The sequence below is a fragment of the Ictidomys tridecemlineatus genome, chromosome X, assembly GCF_052094955.1.
Source record: "Ictidomys tridecemlineatus isolate mIctTri1 chromosome X, mIctTri1.hap1, whole genome shotgun sequence".
In the NCBI taxonomy this organism is placed as follows: domain Eukaryota; kingdom Metazoa; phylum Chordata; class Mammalia; order Rodentia; family Sciuridae; genus Ictidomys; species Ictidomys tridecemlineatus.
Window position 1 is genome coordinate 33009112 of NC_135493.1, and position 27061 is coordinate 33036172.

A 27061-nucleotide genomic window follows, 5' to 3' on the forward strand; every position below is an offset into this window, starting at 1 on the left:
ATAGCTAATCTTAAAAGAAATATAAGCACATTGTTAAACATTAATAGATTCACATTTTATATTACATTCCTGCTTAAGGGGGAAAAATACTTATTACCCTATTGTGAACATAGCATTTATATTTTTCTACTCAGGTAACATACAAATAAATAAAAATTGCCCCTACTCTAAAATCACATTATACAACAACCATTTTTTAAAATGAGGTCTCATTCTGGTTTTCTGCTGCCACTAATAGTAGGTATTTCATGGTCAATCTCTTTCTTAGGCTCTACCATGTTTTTATATCTCTCCCCACGATGTTGTTCCAGGTATGGACCCCAGTTAGGAGCTGGTTTGCAGCAGCTTACAATGCGCTGAAATGAGAAAAAAAAATCCTGTCTTAGAATATAAGTGTTATAATCTGCAAACAAATATTAAACTATAACTTAATTCTAACATTTTGTTTCCTTGCTAACAAGCAAATATTTTACTATACTTTAATTTTGACGATATTAAAGTTGCTTGCAAAAATTAAAAAATGAAAAGACAATACTACAGATTAGACTTTATTGCATGTATGATTAACTATTTGATCCCATTCCAAAGAAGTAATTTATCAAATAAACTAAAATTAAAATACAATTAAGAACTAAGATAATCAGGTAACAAGCCAGAAGATAAAAAATGAAATAAGAGTCATAGAAAAGTTGAAAAGTGAATCTAAATTCTTAATAATGCAGTCTACTAAGAAGAAATTAAATAAATTGTTATTACTTAATTGTACTGAATATTAAACTATATTTTCATTTATAATTTTTAAGTTTCTATGCTAACAATAATTAAGTAGCAAGTTAAAAAGTTAGATACTCAATAATGCCGTCTAAGAAGAAATTACAATCAAATAAATCATTACCTAAGTGTTAATAGAATCATACTAACAATCAAACTAATCAAATATATAAATGACTTCAGAAGGCATGTGAGCTCATTAGAGTAACAGGTTCACTTACAGTTACCTTCACTGAATTTGCATGATTTCCATCTGGCTTTGAGGTGAGGGTGAAATGATTATCTAAACTCGTGTATAGTTGCATGTGGTTTAAGAACAAAGGAAAGGAAGTTCCAATGTCTAAATATTAATTTTGATCCTTCTAGTAAGAGGATTTACTTAATTTAAGGCTCCTTGTCATTGTTCTAGTAAAAATTCATAATCAAATCTACCTGCTAAGCCTGCATGGAGAAAGGATGATTCAAGGTCTACATAGGGCTTGAGATAATTTACCAGGCCTATTGCAGTCTAAACACACTACTAGGATTTGTGTTATAACCAGATGAGGCTTTAAAAGTAAAGATTATGGGGCTGGGTTGTGGCTCAGTGGTAGAGCTCACCTAGCATGTGGGAGGCCCTGGGTTCAATCCTCAGCAACACATAAAAATAAAATAAAGGGAAAAAAGTAAAGATTATGTATATAAAAAGCAAATGACTTTCTACAATGTACTGAGTTATCCCAAAGATATCACAAGTCATTTGCTTTTTATATTTATCTTAACTGATATATGTTAAGTATTGTAATAGGTCTTGATGATCCACTAACAAGCAGACAAGACTTCTCACAAGGCGCTTTTAGTCTAATATAGGGAGACAATGTAATGTACTAGTAACAGATGATTATATCAAGTATAGAAGTAGTAAGAAAAAAGAGTTATTGCTTAATTGCATATAATCTCATATTACTGCCATATAAAGTAAATTAATGTTCATTTTTCTGACAAATAATTTATATAAAGTATTTTACAATTTAATATGCTTACTTGAAAGATGTTTCCTTCAGCCTGAACTATTTTTATGATAGCAACAATTGGAATCCAAATAATGCAGAAAATAATCATACACCAGCCCAGAGCAACTCCCCAGTCAGGGTATGAAATTTCACCATACGTGGGTCTCTGAAATTTCACCAGTGACCATATTAAAATTGCCTGCAAAAACAAAAAATGAAAAGATAATGCTATAGATTAAACTTTATTGTATATATGATTAACCATTTGATCCCCTTCCAAAGAAGTAATTTATCAAATAAACTAAAATTAAAATACAATTAAGAACTAAGATAATCAGGTAACAAGCCAGAAGGTAATAATATGAAATGAATAAAATTTCTATTTTTACTTTGAATAAATTCTTCCAAAATTTAATACAAAAGATATAAATATTTGTTCCACATATACTCTGGTAAAATACTTGACTAGGACTGAGAGTAAAATAAATTTGAAATTTTTTATTGAGCTTTTAACTCTACTAATTTAAATATTTTTATATTTTTATTTTTAATTGATTCATAAAACATTTAAATATACATATTAATTGAGTTACGTTTTGATACGTGCATATATTGCATAATGTTTAAATCAGGTTAAACTTATTTATCTCTTCAGACATTATTTCTTTATTGTTAAAACTTTGAAAATCCTTTCTTCTAGCCCTTTGAAACATAAAGTATACTACTATTATCTAAATTCACTCTACCGTGCAATGGCATACCAGAACTTCTTGTTTCTATCTGACCATAACTCAGTACCACTGATCAATATTTCATAATACTGCTCCCCTACACACACTTTTCCTGGTCTCACTGTTCTAGTTTTCAATTTCCATGAGATCAATTTTTTTTAGATTCCATGTGTGAGTAACATCATGTGATACTTGACTTTTTGTTCCCAGCTTATTTCACTTAACATAATCTTCAGTTCTATTCACATTGTTGCAAATGATAAGATTTCATTCTTTTTATGGCTAAATAGTATTCCATTGCATATATGCACCACATTTTCTTTATCCATTAATCAGTTAATGTATACTTAAACTGTTTCCATTTCTTGGGTATTGTGAATAGTTCTGCAATGAATATAAGAGTGCAGATGTCTCTTTGACCTACTGATTTCATTTCCATTAGATATATACACCCAGGAGCAGAACTATTGGCAAGGATGTAGAGAAAAGGAAACCCATGAGCCCCATTGATAGAAATGTAAATTAGTACAGTCATTATGGAAAAGACTATAGTGGTTCCTCATAAAATCAAAACTAGAACCACCATTTGATGCAGCAATCTCACTACTGGGTATATATCCAAAATGAAATTATAATTTATTTATAATAATATGGTTTTATTCTATGCTATAGCTTGCCAGCATATATTTTAATTCAATGAGAATGTAAAAGTAGACATTAGTGGACATGCTTCTCTTCTTGCTTAGCAATTGCTTCTGTTATTTTTAACTGCAGAAAGCACCCCTTCACCTCAAAACATGGATTTGCACATACACTATGGGTGCATACTTATAAAAGCACACTTTACTTCTAGCCTCTTTCTGGGAAAAAAATCAAGTTTAGTTAATATGGCAAAAATCTGAATCATAAAGATTCCATCACTTTAAGGCCCAGTTTTGGAATGTTTTTTTAAAAAACCTAATAGAAATGTTGAGGTATCAAAATTATTTATAGAAATCTGTAAATCAAAATGAAACCCAAAAATTGCCTACTAATTTTCCTAAATTTAGCTGACTTTGTTTTACTAGAAACAATAAGAAAGCAATAGATTATAGAAATCTTTATAAATAGATATGCAAGTATAATTATAGAATTGTGTGGGTATATTCTATTAATTTAATTACAGTACTTCAATGTATTTCACAGTTACCATGATTGTATATAATTACAAGAATATGAATGAAAGACATTGGAGTCTAATACACAAGACTCTATATAAAATAGGTGTCAATGTGTATCATTTGATATTTAATATTTTAGCATTTTAAAGTAAACTCAAAAGTTTGACCTGTGTAATCAATGAAAATTAGCTGGTTAGTAGTCTAGTTGGATATCATAAGTTGATAGGGGGCTTATTTTGTTATAGAGATTTTTAAATAATGGGAATGATATTTAGTGGCTCTTTCAGTCATTCAGCAAGAATATGAAGCATATAAATATTTTATCACATTCAGTCCCAAACTATTTACTATGTAAACTAATCAATTCATGTTTAAAACATAAAAACACCCACTAAAACAATCAAATATGATATTTCAGATATTAAGCAAATATCTATCAAATTATTTAATGGTCTTTTCTAGGGAAACCTTGGAAGGATAAAGGCAATGAAAACTAAAACACATCTGTGAAGCTTTGCCATCAACCCGAATCTCACCATTACCTCTAGTGCATGGCATTTCTCCATCTCATGAAGTGTTTCCTACTATCCATTTACTTTCCTACACTATTATTTGAAGATTTCATGTCTATCATAAAATTAATTAGACACCATTTGCTTTCCCTCAGATTTTAAATAGCACCGATTGTTGAATTTATTAACGATTGTCTCTTGAAATAGGTGAATTTATTTTAGTAATTTCAGATGTAAAATACTTCCCCCCATAAATTAAAAAAAAAATGCACACTGTAATCCAAGTGCTGTCTTAGAAATCAGTATATTTAAACTGAATTTCTTGAAGACATTATCTGGCCTTTTCCATCTTACTCTTTTCTGTACTTGCAGAGAGCTTGAGAAAATTATTGATGGCTCAGTGTATCTGTTAGGGAATGAGAAATTAATTTGTTTTTATTTATCTTATTGATAGTTTTTATCCTATTGATAATTTTAGGTTATTAATAACTTTTAAGTCTATAGGAATTTCTTTATTTTCTTAAATGGTAAATGTTTCAACCCATGGCCTCAAAAATAATAATGCAAAGGAAATTTAGGCAGCTTTGAGGCACCACTCACAAATACTACAAAATGTGAAAATCAGTCTAAGTTTATCCTAGAAATATTTAAATGTATATATTATTGTATATATTATGTGAATTGCATATATTATATATATTATATAAAATGTATATATTATATAAATTCATGGTATAATATTACTTACAATCAACAAGACAGGTGTAATTACAAACCAGCAAGCTTTCCACCATAGCCAGAATATCCACCTCTTAGCTCCAATCATCATTTCTATATCTTCAATGAATCTGTTTCCTCCTACAAAAAAAAAATGTCAAAGAGTACATTGAGCCCTTACTCAGTGGTTCCTCAATCATTTTTGTCCAACATATTTTTCTACATCTAAACATTTCCCTAACCACAACAATGAAGTATATGCCTGTAAATAATTTTATTTATAATATATTATACTTTACTATTACAATAGTGAAGTTATTAATAGTGTGATTATATATACATAATGAAAATAATCATTTAAACTATTTTAATAAAACTTTTAAATAATTTTAAAGTCATTATTTACCATAAATCCAGATGATTCCTATTATTTCCAATATAGCTGCAATCAAAATGCCCCATCCGGCACAGAAGTGATCAATCAGATTAACCCAATAAATTCCAGCCTACCAAAAAAAAAGCCAGTTACTTCTAATTATCTAATTATTTTGTGTTTGATGAAGTGTTCAAATTGAATCTATTAATTTTTTCTTATTTATTTATTGTCTCTTTTTAGTTATAATATATATATATTTCTAGTTAGGACCCCATTCTTGTGGATGTACATGATGGTGGGATTCACTGTGTTGTTTTCATATGTGTTCATAGGAAAATTTGACTTTAACATATGCTCCTTAGCTTCACTTCTGCTAAAATATGGAAAAGAATGTTTCAAATACAAACAAAAATATGGTTTTAACTATCTCAAAAACATTTTTTTCTATACGGAGTTATTGGGAAAAAATAAGCATTTAAAAGAGCTGATTGTCAAGATGGTATGTAATATCTATAGGCTCTATAGTAGCTACCAAGAAACTTACAGTGTATGTTTAAAGTCTATAATCTTGTTATAATCTGTATGAAACTGTCATTACTGGGCCTCTTCCTCTGTAAAATATTAACAAAGTTACAGTGGGAAGAAATGGTCTAAAACTTGAAAAACCTTAATCCAAGTAGAACTTAGACTTTTCACTAAACACCATCTTAAATCTTTTTTTTTCATTTAGATTCTGACATATGTCCCAATTAATACTTTGTCTATGAAAAGAAAAAGCTGTAGTATACCTGAGTCACACAGACGAGACCAAGGAGAAACAAAACCAAGCAGCAACCCAAAGTTATAGGAATCCTCATTTTCTTCATTACTTTGGGAAATAAATCTTGAATTGTTGTTGTAATTGTTTCTTTGGTGGGAAAAATGACATATGTCAACTCAGTAAGGTTAATCACAGAATTTAACTTTTATTAATCACATTTACAAATATTTGTGGAGAATATACTTTGAGCTCTACTTATTTTTTTGTTTTGATTTTTTGTTTTGTTTTGTTGGTTTGTTTTTGTTTTTAATCTTAGAGTCCTTTATCTTACAACTCACCACTTGTTGATTCTGATGAAAATAAAAAGCATCACTATTTGTTATTTGTTTTATAAGGATTTTTTATTGGTGACAACTGTAAAGTCATTGGGGGGCTAAAGTAGTTTGAAAAAGAGTTATAGGGAAGGAAAATTCTAATGAGAATTTAATCAGGTGCATATTAGAATTAGTTGGCATTGGAGATAAAAAAGATCTTAGATTTAAGAAATAAATGTATCCATTAAATAGGGAATTGGCTAAGAGGAGAAGGATGAGTAAAAGTATTAGGAAATGTATTTGAAATTTATAAGGACTTTAAAAGTCAACTAAAGGAACCTGGATTTTGTCCTATAAAGAGTAAACTATGAAAATTTTTATGTAAGAAAATGATATGATGAAAACTATTTCATAATAATTGGTTGTATACCTTAGTGAAAATTCCTTTGTGTAACATGAATAAGGATAGTCATTGCAGCAGTGTGTGTCAGGGGGGAAAAAAAGGAATTCAAATGCCTAACAAAATGGCAACAGATTGTTGATTAAATAGATCTATATGTCTATGTAGCAACATGGATTCAAATAGATGTAAAAACCTGTCAGAGTAATATATATATTACATACACACATATACACATTAACTTGACATTTATGTGAAATATTTAAATGTATATTATTTATGGATATATGTACAATTTATGCAAACATAGACTAAATAACACACAATCCATGGTGATGGTTGCCTCTAGGAAAAAACATGTAAATTAGTAAGAAACATAGGGGAGGGGCTGGGGTTGTGGCTCAGTGGTAGAGCACTTGCCTAGCACATGCAAGGCCCTGGGTTCAATCCTCAGCACCACATAAAAATAAATAAAATAAAGGTATTGTGTCCAACTACAACTAAAAAATAAATATTAAAAAAACATAAGGGACATAAAATTCACCTGTAATCATTTGTCTTCTAAAAATTATCTGAAGAAAATATGACATAATATTGTTTGTTCCTTTTGAGTGTCAAATAGATGTGTAGTTTATATTTTCCATACTTAAATTTTAAGTTAAAAAATGATTCAGAGTGGCCGTTAGAAGAATTAACAGCTAAAAGGAGGAATAGGATAAGAAAAGGATGTTTTCAAGTAGAGGAAAGATGAATAAAATATGAGGGTAATGTTAACACTGGAGGTACTATTACTTACCAATGGAAGCAAACTGAGAATCGAGACCCAAAGTTAAAAGCATGAAGAAAAATAATATGGACCAAAATGGACCACCTGGGAGTTGGGCTAGAGCTTCTGGATAGGCAATGAATGCTAGATCAAAACCTATGAAAAATGTATAGTGTTTTAAATTAGTTGTCAAGAAAATTCACATATTTGGACACTACAAAATTCTCATCTTGATTTGACAATGCAATCCTTGACAAAAGTTCTTTACCGACTATCTCACATTCACTTTTTAAAGTGTTTAACTTGGTTGTTGTGCAACATTACATTGTGAACATGGGACATGAATTAAGCTAGTGCCTATTTCTCCCATAAGAAATTCAACTATTTTAATGGTTTTGTTCAACTGATTTCCTTTTAAGATTGATGAAGAGTAACAATTGTCTGTATTGTACAAACATAGATTATGTCACCTTAGCTTAAAATTCTAAACGAATTACACTATCTAGAAAGATACACAAATGGAACTTTTTAGTGTTTTTCCAAATGTTTACCCAGAATCATTATGAGCAATGCCTTTTTAATCAGTTTATGGACACCTGCAAAACTGTATGTGAAACTATAGATTGAATCTTGTTTTCTATTTGCTGCTACATTTAAAGATGCTATTCATTTTGTTCCATTTTTATTATGTGATTGTCAGTTTTAACTATTTTAAGTTTCTCTCACTTTCCAGAGGACTGACTTAGAATTTAAAAAATTAGCTTCTAGTCTAGGATCTATCATGTTCCAAATATTTGACCATCTTCAAGATGTAGATTCCTGTGTATTAGTCCCTTATGAGGAGCTAGATACAAGAAGATCTCCAGGGGCTTTCTCTAGTCCTGAAATTTTGTTATAATTTATCAGTATTTCCATCAAATTATACTAACTATAATAACATTTTAATAAGGTGGTCTTAAAATTATTCTAAGAATCTCTAGCCAAATAATTAAACATTTTAAAGTTAAGAAGTTCATTAGGCAGATTCCTTTAAAGCTCACACAGCTGTATATTCAGAATAACTGGAATTTCTATATGATATTGATGTGTTTAGAAATTCAGATCTGATGTGTAGTTTGCATAGGGGAATTTGAAATGTTTTCTCTCTCACAATACATGGAATGTGCTTACTATAATTCCTGAAACTTATAATTTTGCAGGAAGTGGTTCATACTAAACAAAATCCAGAAAAGGATTGTGTCTTCTTAAACAATGTTTCTCGTTTACATAAATCATCTAAGAATTATCATATCATTTAAACAAATTGCATTATATGAAATGATAAAGAAAATACAAGATCCTAAATCATTAATGTAAATTGCTATCAACCATATTAGACTGTAAGTGAGCTACATTAGTCAAATTTTATAACACATAGCATTACATACCTGATTTTACAACTTGAGAGACTTCCTGTCCAGATATATGAGCCATGTGTCCCAATATAGAAAAAATAGCAAATCCAGCAAACACACTAGTGAGGCAGTTTGTCAAACAAACTACAATGGCATCAGAAAAGCAGTTGTTATTGAACTTATTGTAAGATGACAGAGCAACTAAGCCACCCCAAGCCACTGAAAGGGAGTAAAATATCTGGGTGGCAGCATCTTTCCAAACCTGCAAGAGAAAATTAATTTTTTTAAACATGTGCTCTTAATTTTTCATTTGTATAAAATATTTTATATATATAAATACATATTATAAAACAATGAAATGAATATCAAGTACCCACTACCTAGCTTAATAAAATGTTACTAGTCTCTTAAAGCCTTCTTGTGTCTCTCCCTAACTGTATCACCCTTCCTGCAGTGCTGACTGGAGTTTATCATTTCCTGTTCTTTGTGTTTAACTTTTCTTGGTTTTAAATTCATAAAAAATCATATTAATGGATGTAAACTTTACAATTTACTTTTTCATTCAGTAATATTAACTTTTTCCAATATCAAGTTGAGGCATATAAAATTTCAAAATTTTGTAATTCAATAATGAAAGAACATAGGCAAATCCATGTGGCTCAATTAAATACATGTGGCTTTAATCATTTTTTCACTTCTCTACTGCCCCAGTGTATATATCACAATTTATCCTTTTTTCTGTTGGTGGACATTAGGTTGCTCAATATTTTGTTATTATATAGCTATGAACATTCTTGTACCTGCATCCTTATAATCTAGGTTGGGAAGTGTGATGTCAAAAATTACATGTATTCTTTCTTTTACTAACTCTGCAAATTGCTTTCCAGAATGACCGAATCACTTTGTACTTCCACAGCTCATTTGAGAGTTCACATTCCTCTACATCCTTGCCAGCATTTGGTCAGAATTTTTAATTTGATCCAATCTAGTGGCTGTGAAATAAGAATTCTGATTATTCTTGTTACATACAAGGGCTAGTGTGGTTTTAATTATTTATTTTCCATATGAATTTTTTTCCTATAAAACTTCTGTTCAGTCTTTATTTTTTGATTGGGTTATATGCCTTATTTGATTTCTAGGAATTCTTTATGTAATTTGATTCTAATCCTTTGTCTATCATATATATTGAATTTTTCTCTCAACTTGTGGCTTTTTTTCACCTCATTGTGTTTTTTGATAAACCAGAGTCTTTGTTGTTGATTTAACATAGCTGAAGGTATCCATCTTTGCTTGTATGTGTGGGCCATGATGCCTATTATTTAACAAAATACTGCCCAAGGTTATAAAGATACTATTTATATCTCATTCTGAAAGAAAAAAATTTGCTTATCTATTAAAATTTCAATTCACCCTAATTTTTATTGTGCATATTAACACATGGAATTCCTAGTAATCCTAAGTGGGATATCAACAGTACAAGTATAATAGATATTATCAATCATATATATTCAATATGAATTGTGTATCGGTGTTATCAATTGGATAATCATTCTTTCCCCATTGATCTGCATTGCCACCTCTGCCATATATCAAGTTCCATTTAATTATGAATCTAATTCTGAAATTAATATTCTATTCCAGTGGTGTATGTCAATACCTATGTACCACTCTATTTTAATAAATACAATGTTATAATATTGTTTCACATCCAATAGGTCAACTCCTCTTCACTTTTTCTGTGTTGAGAATTTGATTGGAATTCTATCAACACTACATATCAATTACAGTCACATTCTATTGACTCTACATATAGAGTAATAATAAAAACACATTCTTAGCATGGCTAGTACTTGCTGACCCCTCATACTTCATTAATCCTACCTCGTTTTCATTCCTCTTTTCACAATTTACCCTTTCTATGTTTTTGTTAAAGGTCATTAATTAATTTTAGAAAATGATTTAGGTTAATCCATTTTAAGATTGAAATGCTTTGATATAGCATTACCCCAAAAGGAAAAAAATAGTTGTGCTGATTTCAAAAAATAGAGCTGGTATATATTGAGGCAAAAATGTCTTTTTCATTCCTTAAAAATCAGATTGATCAGTATAACATGGTGACTAAGTGTTCTGTCTCTGGAGTCAGAAAAATGTTTACATCTAATACTTCTCACTCCCTTTGACCTCACTTTATTTAACCTCTTTAAGTATGTTTCTTCATCTGTAAGATAGATTTTAATAATAACGATAATAATAGTAACAATAATATCATCCAAGGAATGACATGAGAAAGAAATGAGATAACACATGCAAAGCAACTAATAAGATGCTCAATGATAGCTGCTATTGTTATTGTGAGAAATAAAATAAGTTGATGTGCAGTTTCTTATTTAGAAATTAAAAGTAATAATTTTCCCCTTCAATATTATTTCAACAGAAGGAAAGTTGTTAGGGAGTGAAACATTACTAGGCCTTCAGAATACAGTTTGATGTTCGATTGTAGGAAGTCAGCATGAAGCAAGATGGATGGATAGATATATAATAAGACATAGAAAAATAGCTAGAAGTACATGCATAGATCAAGGTTATTTGACTTACATATAACAAAATCCTGTTAGAAGTAAAATATCCTTTTATTTATTAGGCTGTTTTCCATCTTAAGAGATAAATAGCATGTCTCTGAGCCTCTTTCACTTGATATATTATGTATGCATATGGGAGCTGGAGGTGGCTATAGCAGTTCTAGGGTATGTAAGAATGCTACTCTATACCATCATGTTTTCTTCAATTACAAACAAATATGGACAGAAATTCCAAACATAGTTATGACCCCCTTATCAATCAATATCATACACATACACAAGATTATTAGGGATTATGAAATCTTAATTCAATTTTCTCTAACTGTGTACACTTGACTCAATTTGAATCTTTCTGGGTCTTAAATTCATCACCATAAAATGAGGGAGTTAGTAAAATATTCTCTAAAGACCCTTCTAATTATTAATTTGTAAAGTTCTCTATTTTCCTGAAAATTTCAGTAGAATTCATATATCCCAAGAAAAGTTTAAAGTATATACTTATTATCTCATGTTTAGAATATGAATTGTGAGGAATAAAAAAATATCTAAGAAAAACAATTCTCATTGTGAGGAAACCCAAAAGAAGAGTGGGGTTGTGTTGTATTGGGGAGTAGATGGAGTAGAGAAATAAATTTTATCTTTCACAAGGAGCTTTATGTAGAGGTCTTATTTTTTAAATAAAGACATTGAAGCACAGAACAATATAAAATAGTCATGTATGTTTTTCAGGAAAGTTTCAAGGAAGTACAAAGACAAGATGTCTGAAGCTTTTTAAAGCCACTTAAAGAATATCAAAGAGGCTTTGCTCAAAGTAATGAAGTTTAAGAAAATGGGGGGTCTATTTCTTAGGGAAAATATTGCAGCTATAATAACATAACATCAATAGTTGAAATAATTGGATATTATTTCTTAGTTATATGAGTTTACCATTTCTAAAATGCATTAACTTGTTTTATCTTGTTTAATAACCTAACAGAGAGAAGGTGATGAATCCCAACTACCGTTTTATTTGTTTCTTATTCACCGCCGAAAATGGTCTTTGAGTTGGGAAGAGATTAACAAACAAGGTTAAAAAGAGTGAGGCCCAAGATAAATGAAGAAATGCATTAAGATGGCCTGTGGACACATCAGAATACATTAACCTCCAAGACTAAAAATAATAAAATGTCATAATTCCAACATAATTTAGAGCTATTGTGGTTCATCATTGAGTGAAAATTATTGGGCACAATAAAAGAACCAAAGACCAGAGATTGGCATTTCATATTTCAAAAAGGTAAATGATAGGTTTCAATGACTAAAATCTAATGACTTGACATTACTTACCAGAAATATCCTACAACAATTAATTAAATATAATCTGATTCCATTTTTAAAATGGCTGGAAATTAGCATGATTTCCACAAAGAATACCATAGTAATCTAAAAGTAATATCCATTTTGGTCAGTACTCATGTGGCAGATATTAATATATTGTTTCTTGACTTTAACATAAGATTGTGAATTTTTAGCTGACCAGAAGCTTAATATGTGACAAGTATGTGATGCAACTACTAAAAGAGTGAAAGCCTTCTTAGGCTGTATCAACTGAATAGATGTATTATTGTCAACATTCTCTGTAGTTAAAATTGTGAAAGATTTTTATGTACCCACGACACACAGCCATTATCTGGAGATAGACTAAGTTTAAAGGGTATTACCTAGTTCATATTCTTGGCACATGTTTACATTTTTGGAATAAATTTTAGAGAATGCTTAATCCATGTCAAATTGAAACACATTAATCCATATGTTTTAATTTTTAATCCATTAGGCAAAATTTGATCTTGCTTTTGGAATATTAACTTATGAATACAACTAAAAAGAAAAATTAAAAATGCATACTAGACCATTAAACTTTCAACAGTGATCTTTAAAGCTACTATGAATTTATCCAATAAATCACATAGTACTAATCATCATTTGCAGGTATTTATGCATAAAATATTTTCACATTAATAAACACCAAACCCTGTTGGTCAAGCAAAATCATTAACATGAATAAAACAATTGTTTAAATTTTATTGTTAAAAATTATGTTCTTAAATTCAATAAGATAATTAAGATCATGTTACATAAGTTAATCAGAAACTCTAGTGGACAGAAACTCAAATATATTTAACTGAATATTCTTTCACAAAGCACAATGACACTCGTGCAACCAAAGAGTTTTGGTATATGATTTTAAGATTTACCTCCTCAGATAACATTAAATTCAAATTAAGTCTTACCTCTGCTTCACTGAGTTTTGTAAAATTTGATTGTGCTCCAATATAGTATGAAATTCCTTTTGATGCACCCTCTAGAGTTGCACCTCGTATTAACAGAATGAGTAAGACCACATAGGGAAAAAGAGCTGTAAAATATACCACCTACCAAAAAGATAACAAAAGCCAATGTTATTTTTAAAGCACAGTATTTAACTGTATATAGGTAAAATTATTAGATGGATGAGATTAGTAAAATAAAGTACTGGAGATTTTATAAAGTTATTAATAAAGGTACTGATAATACCAGTACCAAAGTTGGCATAATTTCCTATTTCTATTCTCACTTTCAAATCATCCATTTCAAAAAAACACTTTGATGTTGAAGCAGTATTTCCTAGGCTCATTGTTGTAAATTAACAGTACATTAGCAGTGATAACTTGTGATCTATTTGGGATGTTTTCCTAAATATATATTTATAAATGTCTAAGAGGACTGAATGTTTCCTTTCAAGAAAATTATTGAGGTGAGAAGGGAAATGATTTTAAAAAATCTACAATAATTAGTACATATTCAGCTCCTAATAAGAAGGACAATATCTTATAGATATCCAAATCTCTTAAATAATTTATTAAAGTGAATAGTGAACACTTGTTACTTAAAGCTACCATTCAGAGAGTTTGATAGCATACAAATACACTGCTTCTGTCCTAAATAACATATGGTTCCAGATGAACAGATTTTGCCTTTAAGGCTGGCTTTTCATTAATGTGGATGATTTCTTTGATCCATAGTTGTCCCATGTTTGATAATATGCCCAAAGAGATTATTTAAATAAGTCATCCAGAGACCAATAAAAATTAATTGCCAGGATAAATGGCCTGTAATGGACTCTTCCAATATTAACATCAAAAAGGAAGCAAGGGCTTAAAAAATGTGCAATTAGAACATGTCAGAAAGTTTCCACTGTTTTTGTGATGTTCACAGTATTTTTTGTGATGTAATTGCATGTCTCATTATGACTTAACATTAGTTGAATTTGCTGGATAATGTACTAGGAATACAAAGATAGTGTCCACAGTTATCCTGTCCTCTACCTTTAAGAAAATTTCAATCTAATAATTAAAGAAACATTCCCTTTTCTGGGTACCATGTAACTTGTTCACAGAGAAAATTTCACAGTGTTCTTTTAAATTGCCATTGTGCTCTCCGAAAGTCTTTTAAAAAATAAAACAATTAAGAGGGAAAATGTAACAATGTTTTTCAGAAGAGGCCTTTCACTGAGAGAGAAGATTCTGAGTCAATATTGGAAAACTTTCATTTAGAAGAATAATTTCATGGTATTTTTTCTATTTCTTTCCAACAAGGACGTCTTGGTACTATTACTCCACATGGATCTAGACTTGTCAAACCAAAAATTACGACACTATATAATTCCACTCAAGATGCTTATTTATATGGTAGGTCAGAAAACAGAAAAAAATACTCTCAAGCTTCACAATTCTGTAGCAGCACAATTTTAGTATTACTTTTTGTTCATTTTAACAATAGCAATGATCCTATGTATTTATTTAAAACTAAAATCCCTACTTAGAAAACTTTTACATGCTCATATGTCTCCATTGTAGAAAATATGCATCTGATAATTGCTTGAGTTTGAACTTCAATGAAATTGGAAAGCAGCTACCATCACTAATTAATGTGTTTCCCAAATTACCTTGCCAGAAGACTTGATTCCTTTAAATAATGCTGCTCCAACTATGATCCAAGCCAGAAGAAGGCAAAGTGCTAAATACCACACAATTTCTCCAGTTTCATCCATTCCACTGGACCGTTGAAGTGCCACTTTACTGAAACACATAAGCCCTTTTATGAACACAGAATCATTTGTCTTTTAAAATATTGAATTTTTAAAATAGTTCATCTAAAGGAAGCTTCATGTGTATTGTAGTTTATTAATACATACATGTCCTGTGAGCCTTTCATTGACAGATTCTATTGTATAATTCAAATTTCTTTATGTAAAGAAATTAACCTTATATGCCTTCATTTGACTCAATATTTTTCAAATTAAAATGATGAAGAAAATAGCTAAAATTGTATCAAATATTTCCTTATTCCATACTTGTAGATATTATTAAACTCAAATGGCTGCTTTATTCATGTTTTTCAAAAACATTTGGCAAAATTCTATGATTTTCCACAGCAACATGTATGGATCTAGAATTTTAATTCTTAGCTGGCTGATTGAGAGCATTCAACATCAAAATTTTAGAAATTCATATTTTAAAAAACAGTCTATAGTTCCTCAAAAAATAAAATAAACAATAAAAATATCATCTAGTTTGGAAATCCTGCTAGTGTATATATATGCAAAGGACATTGAATCAGCATAAACCTGCACTATTATATTTATTAAAGTATTATTCACAATAGTCAAGAAATAGAAATAACCTAAATGTCCATGAACTGATGAATAGATAAAGAAAATGTGGTATATATACATAATGGAATAGTATTATACCATTAAAAAGGATGAAATTCTGTCATAACAACATGGAAGAATTGGAGGTCATTATGTTAAGTGAAATGAATCAGGCACAGAAAGACAGGTATTGCATGATTTTACTCATATATGGTATCTAAAAAAGTTTATCTCATAGAGCTACCAGAGACTGGGGGGAGTAGGGTAGGGGAAGATGATCACTGGTTACTAAGTTATAGTTAGGAGATGATCAATGGTTACTAAAATGATCAATGGTTACTAAGTTATAGTTAGGAGAAAGAAGTTCTGGTGTGTTATAGCAGAGTAAAATAACTATAGCTAACAATAATGTATTATATATCAAAAAGCTAGAAGGAAAGACTTTGAATGTTTTTATCATTATCATAAAGAAATGAAAACTGATAAAACACTTGAGAGTTCATCTAACCAAGGAGGTAAAAGTGTATGATGAAAATTATGGAATTCTGAAGGAAGAAACTGAATAAGGCATTAGAAGATGGAAAGATCTCCCATGCTCTTAAATTGGCAGAATTAATATTGTCAAAATGTCCATACTACCCAAAGTGCTACATAAATTTAATGCAACTCCTATTAAAGTCCCAATGACATTCTTCACAAACTAGAAAAGAAAAGTTCTAAAATTTATTTGGAAGAATAGGAAACCCAGAACAGCTAAAGCAATAGTGACCAAGAAAAGTGATGCAGTAGGCATCATAATACCTGATCTCAAATTATACAATAGAGCTATAGTAATAAAAAAAAAAACCCAACATGGTATTGGCATCAAAATAGATGTAAAGACCAATGGAACAGAATAGAAGGCACATAGCAAACCCACATACTTAACATTCATCTGATACTTGACAAAGGTGCCATGAATAAATTTTGGAGAAAGGACAAACTGGATAGCTATAGGAAGAAAAATGAAACTAAACTTCTCTCATCCTGCACAAAAGTCAAATCAAAATAGACCAAGTACTTTGGAATTAGACCAGAAACATTGCAACTTCTAGAAGAAAACATAGGGCCAACACTACAATCCAAGAAATAAAATCAAGAATCAGTAAGTGACATGCCATCAAATTAAAAGCTTTTGCACAGCAAAGGAAACAAGAATATGAATAGAAGACTACAGAATGGGATAAAATCTTTGCCAGCTGCTTCTCTGAGGATTAATATTGAGAATATATAAAGAATTCAACAATTTTAACACGGAAAAAATCAATAAATTGGCAAATGAACTAAAAAAATTCTAAAAAGAAGAAACACAGATGACCAACAAATAAATGAAACAATGTTCAACATCTCTAGCAATCAGGGAAATGCAAATCAAAACAACACTAAGACTTCACCATATTCTCGTCAGAATGGCAATTAAGAACACAAATAACAGCACAATCCACAGTAGCTAAACTGTAGAACCAGTCTTGATGCCCTTCAGTAGATGAATGGATAAAAAATATTACTCAACATTAAAAGATAATAAAATCATGGTATTTCCAAGTAAATGGAGGGAGCTGGAGAATATAATGCTAAGTGAAATTAGCCAATTCCCCAAAAAACAAATGCTGAATGATTTCTCTGATTTAAGGATGCTGATTCATAATATGCTGCAGGGGGTGGCGGGGAGGAGAAGAGGAGGATTAAATGAACATCAAATAGGGCAAAGGGGAAAAGGGAAGGGAGGGGGCATAGGAGTAGGAAAGATAGATGGAATGCGATGGTCATCAATACCCTAAGTACATGTATGAAGACATGAAGGATGTGACTCTACTTTGTGTACAACCAAAGATATGAAAAATTGTGCTCTATATATGTAATATGAATTGTAATGCATTCTGTTGTCATAATTAACAAATTAAAATTTTAAATTTTAAAAAATAATAAGTACACAAATAATAATAAATGCTTATGGGGGGAAGGTATAGTGATACATTGTTGGTGGGACTGCAAACTAGTATAACCACTCAGAAAAGCAGTATGGAGATTTTTTAAAACACTAAGAATGCAATTACCATGTGACCCAGGTGTAGTACTCTTTGGTATTTTCCCAAAAGATCTAAAATCAGTATATTGTCTCAATACAGCCATATCAGTGTTTATAACAACATTGCTCACAATAGCTAAATTATAGAAACAACTCAGGTATCCATCAATAGATGAATGGATTAAGAAATTTTGGTGTATACATGCACAATGGAGTTTTACTCAGCCATAAAGAAGAATGAAATTAAGGCATTTGCTTATAAATGGATGGAAATGGAGAACATCATGCTAAATAAAATAAGCCAACATAGAAAATCAAAAGTCAAATGTTTTCTCACATGTGCAAGCCAGAGTAAAATAAAGGAGAGAAGTATGAGAAGATTGGATATTACAAAGATATAAGGAAGGTCAGTAATTCAAGAAGGAGATGTAGAGGGACAGAGGAGGGATGGGAAAGGGGAAGAAATGTGTAATGAATTCTTAAAATATCATGTCATGTGCATATATAAATATACCACAGGTAATTTCTCTTTATGTATAAGTATAAACAAGCAATCAAAAATTTTAAAAAAAGATGAGTGAAAGGAAGACCAGTAGAGGAAGGAGAATGGAGTGGGATGGGGGGGGGGAGGGTTGGAAGAGAAAAGGGGAGGATCCTGACCTGAAATAGAATTCAGTGCATATATAATATTTTTCAGGATAAACCCAACTACTATGTATAACTATAATGCTCTAATAAAAAAATGATAACTGAAGAGTTAGTTGTGTTTTACTTGATTTAAACATTATACAGTGTATAAATGTATTGAAATATCACATGGTAGCTCATTAACAGGCACAATTTATGTTTTTTCTGAATCAGTTTAAAAAATTAAAATACAAAAAATCATATAGGGCATTTTCATGTAGATGAGGAAGAACTCATTCAACAGTAGTCAAGGATGTAAGGTAAGGGTAATGGATCAGTATAAGGAGAATTGATTTAAAGTTAATAAATTAAATATAACTCCAAATATCTAATTTTACAATACAGTTGCAACTGTAAAAGCCAAATAATTAGGAATTGCAGCTTTAAAAAAGCAATTTTGCTCCCAATATTACCTATCATTCAAATGTACATTATTAGAACTTGCAAACTTATAATTAAAAAATCTACTATTTTTTCTAGTAAATAAAAAATAGATCATTAGTGTCATGCCCACTGAATAACTCATTTATATGAGAAACATGGTTAACTCTGAGCTAATTTTGCAAATAACTACTATTCACCTAGGATAGGTAAACATGTAAACATTTGAATCAAATGAAATATGCTGGTTCCCCTTTTGTATATTTATATGAGGTAAAGAAGGGACTGATCAACAGTCCATTTTTGTTTATAAACATTTTAATAACATCTGTTTAAGAAGTAAATCCTCTAATATACTTACTTCCAGTATTGTTCACTGGGAAGCTGCCCTGGCTGATAAACTTCACTGCCATTGATGCAGGTAAAATTGTTGGCGTGTACCCAGCTCATATTCACTTGCATCTCTGTACCATGTATACTCACATTACAGTGAGTTACTAAAAATTATTAAAAAAAGAAATATAGACACAGATGTGAATTGAGCTTTTGAAGAGTACTTTCCTGGAAAAAAAGTTACTGATAAATATTTAAGTTACTGACTAAATTGTTAACTTGGTGAAGGCAGACTAAAACATTCTACAAGTAGAAGGAATCATATACATGCAGCATCTTAAATCTTCTCTATTCGTAAGCTTAGAGTGAATATAGTACTATTTGCCTCTTTAAACCATGATAGTATTTGTACAATTAACAGTTATAGAGTAGCTATAATTGTTTTCATTGAGATTTAGTGCTCTAAAAACTTTTAATAGGTGGACTTATCTATCTAAACTATGTAGATAAATTGATGCATTCAAATTTCTCAAAAGCAACAAATCTTTATAACTTTAAGCTCTGGTGTATATAGATAATCACAATGGTAATAGCCTACAACATTGATGCTACTTATCCCAAAGATTACCATCATATCCACATGGACAAAACCCACTGTTTCCTGAAACACACATTATGGATAGCACTTTCTCTATCAGTTTTCCATTTCCTTGCTTCTCTTCTGCCCAGGACTTAAGCCTGCAAGAAGTACTCAGAGGCCTGGTTTAGCCTTCCTTCCTGCCCTCAAATATTAACATGTTAACTAGTTTTCAGATCATACATGCTATATTCTGTTTTAACCAATGACTTATAGCCTACTTAAAATTGGACCTAAATTGATGCTACTTATCCCAACTATTAATCACACCTATTATTCCCTGAAAAACATACTCCTACTATTATGGATAGCATTTTTTTCTCTTCATTAATTTCTAGATTTCTTACTTCTCTCCTACCCAGAAGGATTTAATCCTTCAAGCTTATTTAGAAGATATAAAAGAATGATGTGGACATGATAATATTTTAAAAATTAAATCAGTGAAATTTACCTATAGGTGTTCTGCTACAGTTACTGTCTGACCAAGAAGAACAATTTTTCCATGGTAGTTCACTTTGAAAAGAAGCAAACATGTAGTAAAGACTATAACCAATTATGACATTGTAATAGATCGTCACAAAAATAGATATCAGGACCATTGTAATTCCCACACCTGGAAAAGATAAAAATTAAACAAACTTAAGTGAAATTTATTGTACTAACTCATAAAAAGAAGCTGCATCTTAATTTCCACAAAATCTATTTTAAATTAAAAAACTTTTTCAAATAACTCTTTTTCTTCTTTTGCAGGGGGTGGGTTAGAAGAGGTCAGGGATGGAGAATGTAATACTGAGTAGTTTTATTCCAAAATTTAAAGCTATTTCAATGATTGGTTTTATGAGACAGTTTTTCAGTTGATTAGAAAAGGCATTAAGGTCAAGGGAAGAAGACCTGTATTAAGCCTTCAAATTTACATAAAGCCTATGTCTATTACTCTTCCTCATTAAGTCTATGAATTCTTATCAGAGTGGACAGTGTGGGCATTAAAAACATTCAAAGTCCATGAGCTGGGGCTGTGGCTTAGCGCTAGCACACTTGCCTGGCATGTGTGAGGCACTGGGTTCGATTCTCAGTAGCACATATAAATAAATAAAATAAAGTTCTATCAACAACCAAAAAAACTATTTTAAAAAAAATCCTGGCTTAAAACCTTAAAAAACATTCAAAGCCCATATTCTATTGACACATTGACCAATATTTACATCTTCATCTATAAACCAACATTTTGACAGGCAGAAAATGAAGCCTTTGAATTAATGTTCTGAAGGGACATAGTACAGTATTTCTACAAGTACATGTAAAATAAATTGTATAATTCAGTGAAATTTGAACTTAAACCTGCAAAATTTCTTTAACTCAGTAGTTTCTAAATGCAGTTTAGCATACTGAATGTAACTCCAATGCTTAAGACTAGCGTTTGAAGTAGCTTTTCTAGTCTTCCAGCACAATATTCTATTCACCTAACCATGAATTTATTTTTTATGTCCCTTTGAGCTTTTTGCAAATATGTTTCAGCAGCTAGCAAATACTAAGATGATATTTAATCTTCAGAGAGAAAGGCAGTTTGATATTTAATAACAATAAAGGCATTTTCAGCTTTACTAGTATCCTATTCTATTAGGAGCATCCAAGAAAAAAATAGTGACCTGCCCTACAAGTTTTCTGAAAGAGGCTTTGTAAAAGATGTGCAAAGACAGTGAGACAAAGACTGCAAATGAAGTATTTTAAAAGCCAGAGCTGTTAAGTAAGTGTACAACAAGATGTGCCAAAAGAATTCAAAAGGTGAAAATAGAAAATAGTGGCATCTTTACAACCATCTCTACTGTCCCTTATAACCCTCCCCATATCTGCAGCCACACTAAACACAAACAAAAAAACATTTCATTCATTTTATTCTTAAATTCCACTGTTGCACACTATACAGAAAAATAGCAATGTGTGCTTCTTGAGCTCCTTTGGCCGGATTTTATTTTTTGTACTTTTTATTTTTTCAATTGACAGATAAAATTGTATGTACTTTTCATGATGTTTGAAGTATATGTACAATGTGGAATGATCAAATCTAGCTAATTAACAAATACATTACATACATAGTTGCCATTTAATTGGTGAGAACACTTAATCTCTAGTCTATCTTTGAGAGTATACTATTGGCATCAATTATAGTCACCATACTATGACTTCTAAAATTACAGAGTTGTAGATTATAGATGTCTTGAACTTATTTCTCCTAACTCTACCCATACATTTTTTCATCTATTTCCCAACCTCTAGTAACCACCATTCTGTTCTCACATTCTTCTGAGATCAAACATGTCCAAATTTTAACACTTTTTCTCCCACATAGTGAATGAGGCTATATATACACATTGACTAATAAGCATGATGCTGAAAATGTTTTCAAACCTACCTTGAAACAATGGCAAAATCCTCCAAACTGAAACTGGACCTAAACTAGCAAATTGTCCCAATGAACACTCTAGGAAGAACAAAGGTAAACCAGCCAATGCCAGCATAATTGCATAAGGTATCAAGAAGGCACCTAGAAAAGGCAAAAAAGAACAAAAATGCTATTACATTTCAAAATCTTCATGGCACTTTGACAACCAGCATAACATTTTAAGTGTCCTGGTACAGTAGAATCAATGTGTTCCAGGTGTGGGTCTCAAATTTACTACTTTCTATGATTCTCTAAACCTTGGATTTCTCATCTATGAAATGGTCATGCTAGTATTACCTAATGAAGTGGTTACAATTATTAAAAATAATAGTCTATAAATGTAAACTAGAGGAGTTGAATGAACACAGGTATGGAGCCAGAGGGACTTAGGTTAAAATGCTGCCTCTATCACTTCTTAGTTATGTGACCTGGGGCAGTTTATCTAACCTACGAAACCTGTGCACCTCATAAAAGTGGAGAGCAATACCAACTCAACAATTTTGGGTAAGGGTTCAAATACTGGGCCTATATAAAAACAGTTGACAACATGTCAGGCATATAAATCGCCAATTTTTAATACAGGGTACAAATGCTAAGTGTGGTTCAGAGTGGAAGTTATTATGATTAAGTTCATTATTCTCAAAATAGCCATGAGGCTCTTTACTCAATAAGAAATTTATTGGTTTCGAGAGAATAATCTAAACTGAATAGTTAACTTTCAATTTCAGAGAAATTAATTCTTCCATATTAAATTATCCAGCCCTTCTCCCCCACCCCAACCCCTTTTAAAACTTTTTAATAGTTTGTTTTCGTTCTGTCTGCTTTGGGGCATAATATTGTTCACTAAAACCTTTACCAGATTTTAAATTGAAGCAGAAACAGAATATTAAACCTATTAGTCAAATATTCTGAATGTCTTGGCAAAGTTTAATAAAAGCAATGTGAATAAAAATAGGATTAGATACATTTCATTTACTCATGTCTATAGTTTTTCCTCAAGTATTTTTCATATTATGATACTGTAACATCATAACTGTGAATTATATGTTTTTCAGCCCTTAAAATGGAGTCTATGTAAAATGAGACAATCAAGTACAGACTCATATTTAAGTGGCTTTACTTTAATGCTAACCCTGGAAGACATAGGGAAGAATGTCTGAATAGATGTTGCAATGGGTATACCATCACTAATATGACTAACAGAATTTTAAGTCCTACCAAAGATAAATATGAAGAAAATATTACATATTACCTACAATAATAAAGTTTTACTAGCCTTGTGTGGACAGATATTTTTAAAAAGTGATTATTTTCCTTAGTTTTATATATGACTTTTCACCTATTATTGTATTTCATGACCAATGATGACTATGATTGATAAGTTGTTAACATAGTAGCCACATACTATTAATACTGCTGGTCTAGATCTTAAGATAACATGACACTTTCTCTTTCATAAACTGTTAAAAAGAATCTGCAGATTAAAACATTCCAGATTTACAATAGTTTTCCAAACCTGACCATATTTCTTAAACCTGATCAATTAACATTTAACAAATTCGAATTTCGTGTTACATTTCCACCCTTGAGTGAAAAAAAAGAAGGAATTGAGAGAGTCTAGATCATTGATGACCCAAATGATATCTTAAAAACTGAGAGTCAATAGGGCATATCAACTTTTAAAGGAAATGGTAAAAAAAAAAAAAAGATAAACGCATATGCTAAATAATACTATTTTGTTTTGGCAATATTTTAAAATTCTCAATTACAACTAGTTTATGCAATTCCTAGAAATTAATGGCAATTGTTCAGTGTATGTGTGCTGTCAAATCAAAGGGAAGTTCTTATTCAAATCGGTGAGGTCAAGAAGCTCAAAAGAAGCCTAATGCTTCTCTTCACCACACTGGATGTTAGGACATAAGACACCAAAAGGACTGGGATTTCTGACTCATTTGCCAACTCTTACATCAAACCCACTACTGAATGACCTAAGTCCTACATAGAGGATTTTATGCTACCTACACTTAAAGTGTTTAGTAAAGATCTGCTTTCTTAAGTATCTGAAGGAGAATGTGAACATTTTAATTCATCAAATTGGCAAGAAACGGAACATTGAAATATTACAAAAAATCTTATTGTACAAAGGAAAAATAATTATAGTGGCACACATTCACTGGTACCCAGTTATGAAATGTGATGGCATGTCCTCTTTACACTTCTAATAGAACCTGCAATTATAAGTAAATAAATATGGTGTAAGTGAAAAGATATTTCAACATTACTAAAGAATTGTGCAATTCATTTTATTTCCCTTTGCATGTCACCTCAGTTATTTTTTCTTCTAATTGATCCTACTTTAATGATGTTGCAAGAATAAAACATATAGCCTTGAACTAAACTCTGTTGCATCTTAGAAGGATCTCCTACATAGTCAATCCAATTTGGAATATGTATAACCAAAGATTGCAATTTAAAAATACTAAACCTTTAATTACATTTATCATCTCTCTCCACAGTTAAAATAACAAAATGTAATGCCTTGTTTTAGTTAGGCAAACAATTCATTTGAGTCTCATAATAGAACTATATGTCCCTTTTTTTCTTTGATTTAGCTATAAATAAATTAACAACTTGAATTTGAACAGATTTTTCACAGGAAGATGTACACATTTTTTAAAGTCCTAGTTGAAGATTATATGGGAACTTAAATCAGAAGTTCAGAAATGAGAGAAAACTTATCAAGTTTATATTTGAGAATATTTTGAAACAAGATTCCTAATTTGAGCCAGTAAACTCACAGTCTAATAATATAGGTAGTATGTTTGTTTTTCATCCTTCCACTAACTGAAACTATTGTATACCTTTATTAGCTCTTAAAGTGTCCTCAGAGGCACCCCAATTGTAACTGGAGGAAAAAGAGAAGAAAAAATACCTCCACCATTGTTGTAGGTTAGGTATGGGAATCTCCACACATTTCCCAGTCCCACTGCATATCCAACCATAGATAGAAGATAATCCGATTTTTTGGACCAGTTCCCACGGTCCTGATTCTCATCATTTTCACCAACATGGAAATTCTCAGATGAAGCCGTCACCTTCTGAGGAAGGAAAAAAATATCTTTCTACCATTACAAATTCCACAGAAGCAAAATTTCAAAAATCTATAGAGTTACAGAAATGGAGGAAAAGAAAGAACAAACCCTGTGTACATCCTATCCAAGGGAAAATCTTTCCAAAATAGGAGAGATTTCTGCTGGTAGCTGCATTTACTCAACATTTTCTCCCTCGAGAAAAAAGTCTGTAGGTAGATATTTCTACTACTCCTTCAGCTTAAATCATCCAAAGTTTAGTGAAAAGGTTAAATGTCATGCCAGCATAAAAGGCAAACAGAAGAGGAAAAAACAGGTTTCAAGTACAAAAGTCTTAAGAATGAATTAGGAAAAGTTAATGTTCTTCAGATTGTAGCAGATCTTTGAGAAGGAGGATCAAATGTAGTTTCTACAGGAAAAAAAAAATCACATACTCCCTTTCTTATGTGCTGACCATTTTGGAAATTTGGAGTTGAGGGCAGTTTAACCTCTCTTCCCTGTCTTGGAGCATAAAATCAAAAAGCCACAGAATAATATGCAGAGACAATTTTCCTGTCCCACCAGGTGGAGCAACTCTCTCTGCACTTGTAAGTAGGAGGAGAGGGGTTCTCTCTCAACCTATTAAGTGCTCTGGGGTATCAAGGTTTCAGATAAGGACAGTGCACTTTCACATTACCCTCCAGCATATGGCCACAGTTTAGAGACGGACAGAGAACAGGATTTCATAGACACTTCCCAGGCTGAGGTAGTTCTAAGTCTCCTAGCTGCCTAAATAAGAACTATTCTCTTGTTCCTCTACTCTACGGGGCTATCTCAGGCACACCTGAAGATAATTGAACAGAAATGAAGAACACAAGGAGCAGCCACAGAAGGCAAAACCTAAGCCTAACTAACCCTCCCTCTTAAGTTTTCCCTTCCCAGGCCCTCCACACCTCCAGCAGCTCTCAGACCCCTACCTCCTTCACCCTGCACTTGAAGAAGCTGGGGAACTTCAATTTGTCCATGGTTCATTCAGTCCCTCGGCTTGCTCCGCCTTGCCTCTTCTCACAGTCGGGCTGAGCTTGACTGGTAGCAGGTGCACACTCCCCCGTTCTTACCTGCCAGAGTGAGCCACCTTGCCCAGGGGTGGGACCATTTATGGAGGGAAGCTCTCCCTTCCCCCCTCCCAGGCTTCCAGTCGTGTCAATTACCGGAAGGGACCTAAGTGAGGCTCAGGTTTTTCCCCAGGTAATCCTGCATGTAGCAATTCCCTGCCCCGGCCCCAGGAAAGGGCTGGGCTGTG

The 27061-nt window shown here is 31.4% G+C and overlaps 1 protein-coding gene across 1 annotated transcript; it reads right to left on the reverse strand.

Annotated features, from left to right (window-relative positions):
• Positions 1–26783, reverse strand: Slc6a14 (solute carrier family 6 member 14). The gene is made up of 14 exons (XM_078033982.1): positions 26736–26783; positions 25623–25788; positions 22661–22792; positions 20702–20863; positions 19642–19777; positions 15437–15569; positions 13743–13883; positions 8927–9155; positions 7530–7655; positions 6048–6166; positions 5290–5389; positions 4915–5024; positions 1795–1962; positions 1–356 (listed from the first exon to the last, which is right to left on the reverse strand). Exons 1-14 carry the CDS (start codon positions 26781–26783, stop codon positions 210–212), a joined length of 1917 nt encoding a protein of 638 aa, XP_077890108.1. The 3' UTR covers positions 1–209.
• Between the last annotated feature and the right edge of the window lie 278 nt (positions 26784–27061).

Excerpts from the sequence above, each read along its gene's own strand:
- Slc6a14 (XM_078033982.1), bottom strand. The coding sequence starts at position 26,783 with ATGGACAAATTGAAGTTCCCCAGCTTCTTCAAGTGCAGGGTGAAGGAG. Across the intron at positions 22,793-25,622 it reads AACCTACAACAATGGTGGAG|GTGCCTTCTTGATACCTTAT; the intron begins GTATTTTTTCTT and ends TGCCTTTTCTAG. Across the intron at positions 7,656-8,926 it reads CTCTCAAGTTGTAAAATCAG|GTTTTGATCTAGCATTCATT; the intron begins GTATGTAATGCT and ends CATTTTTCATAG.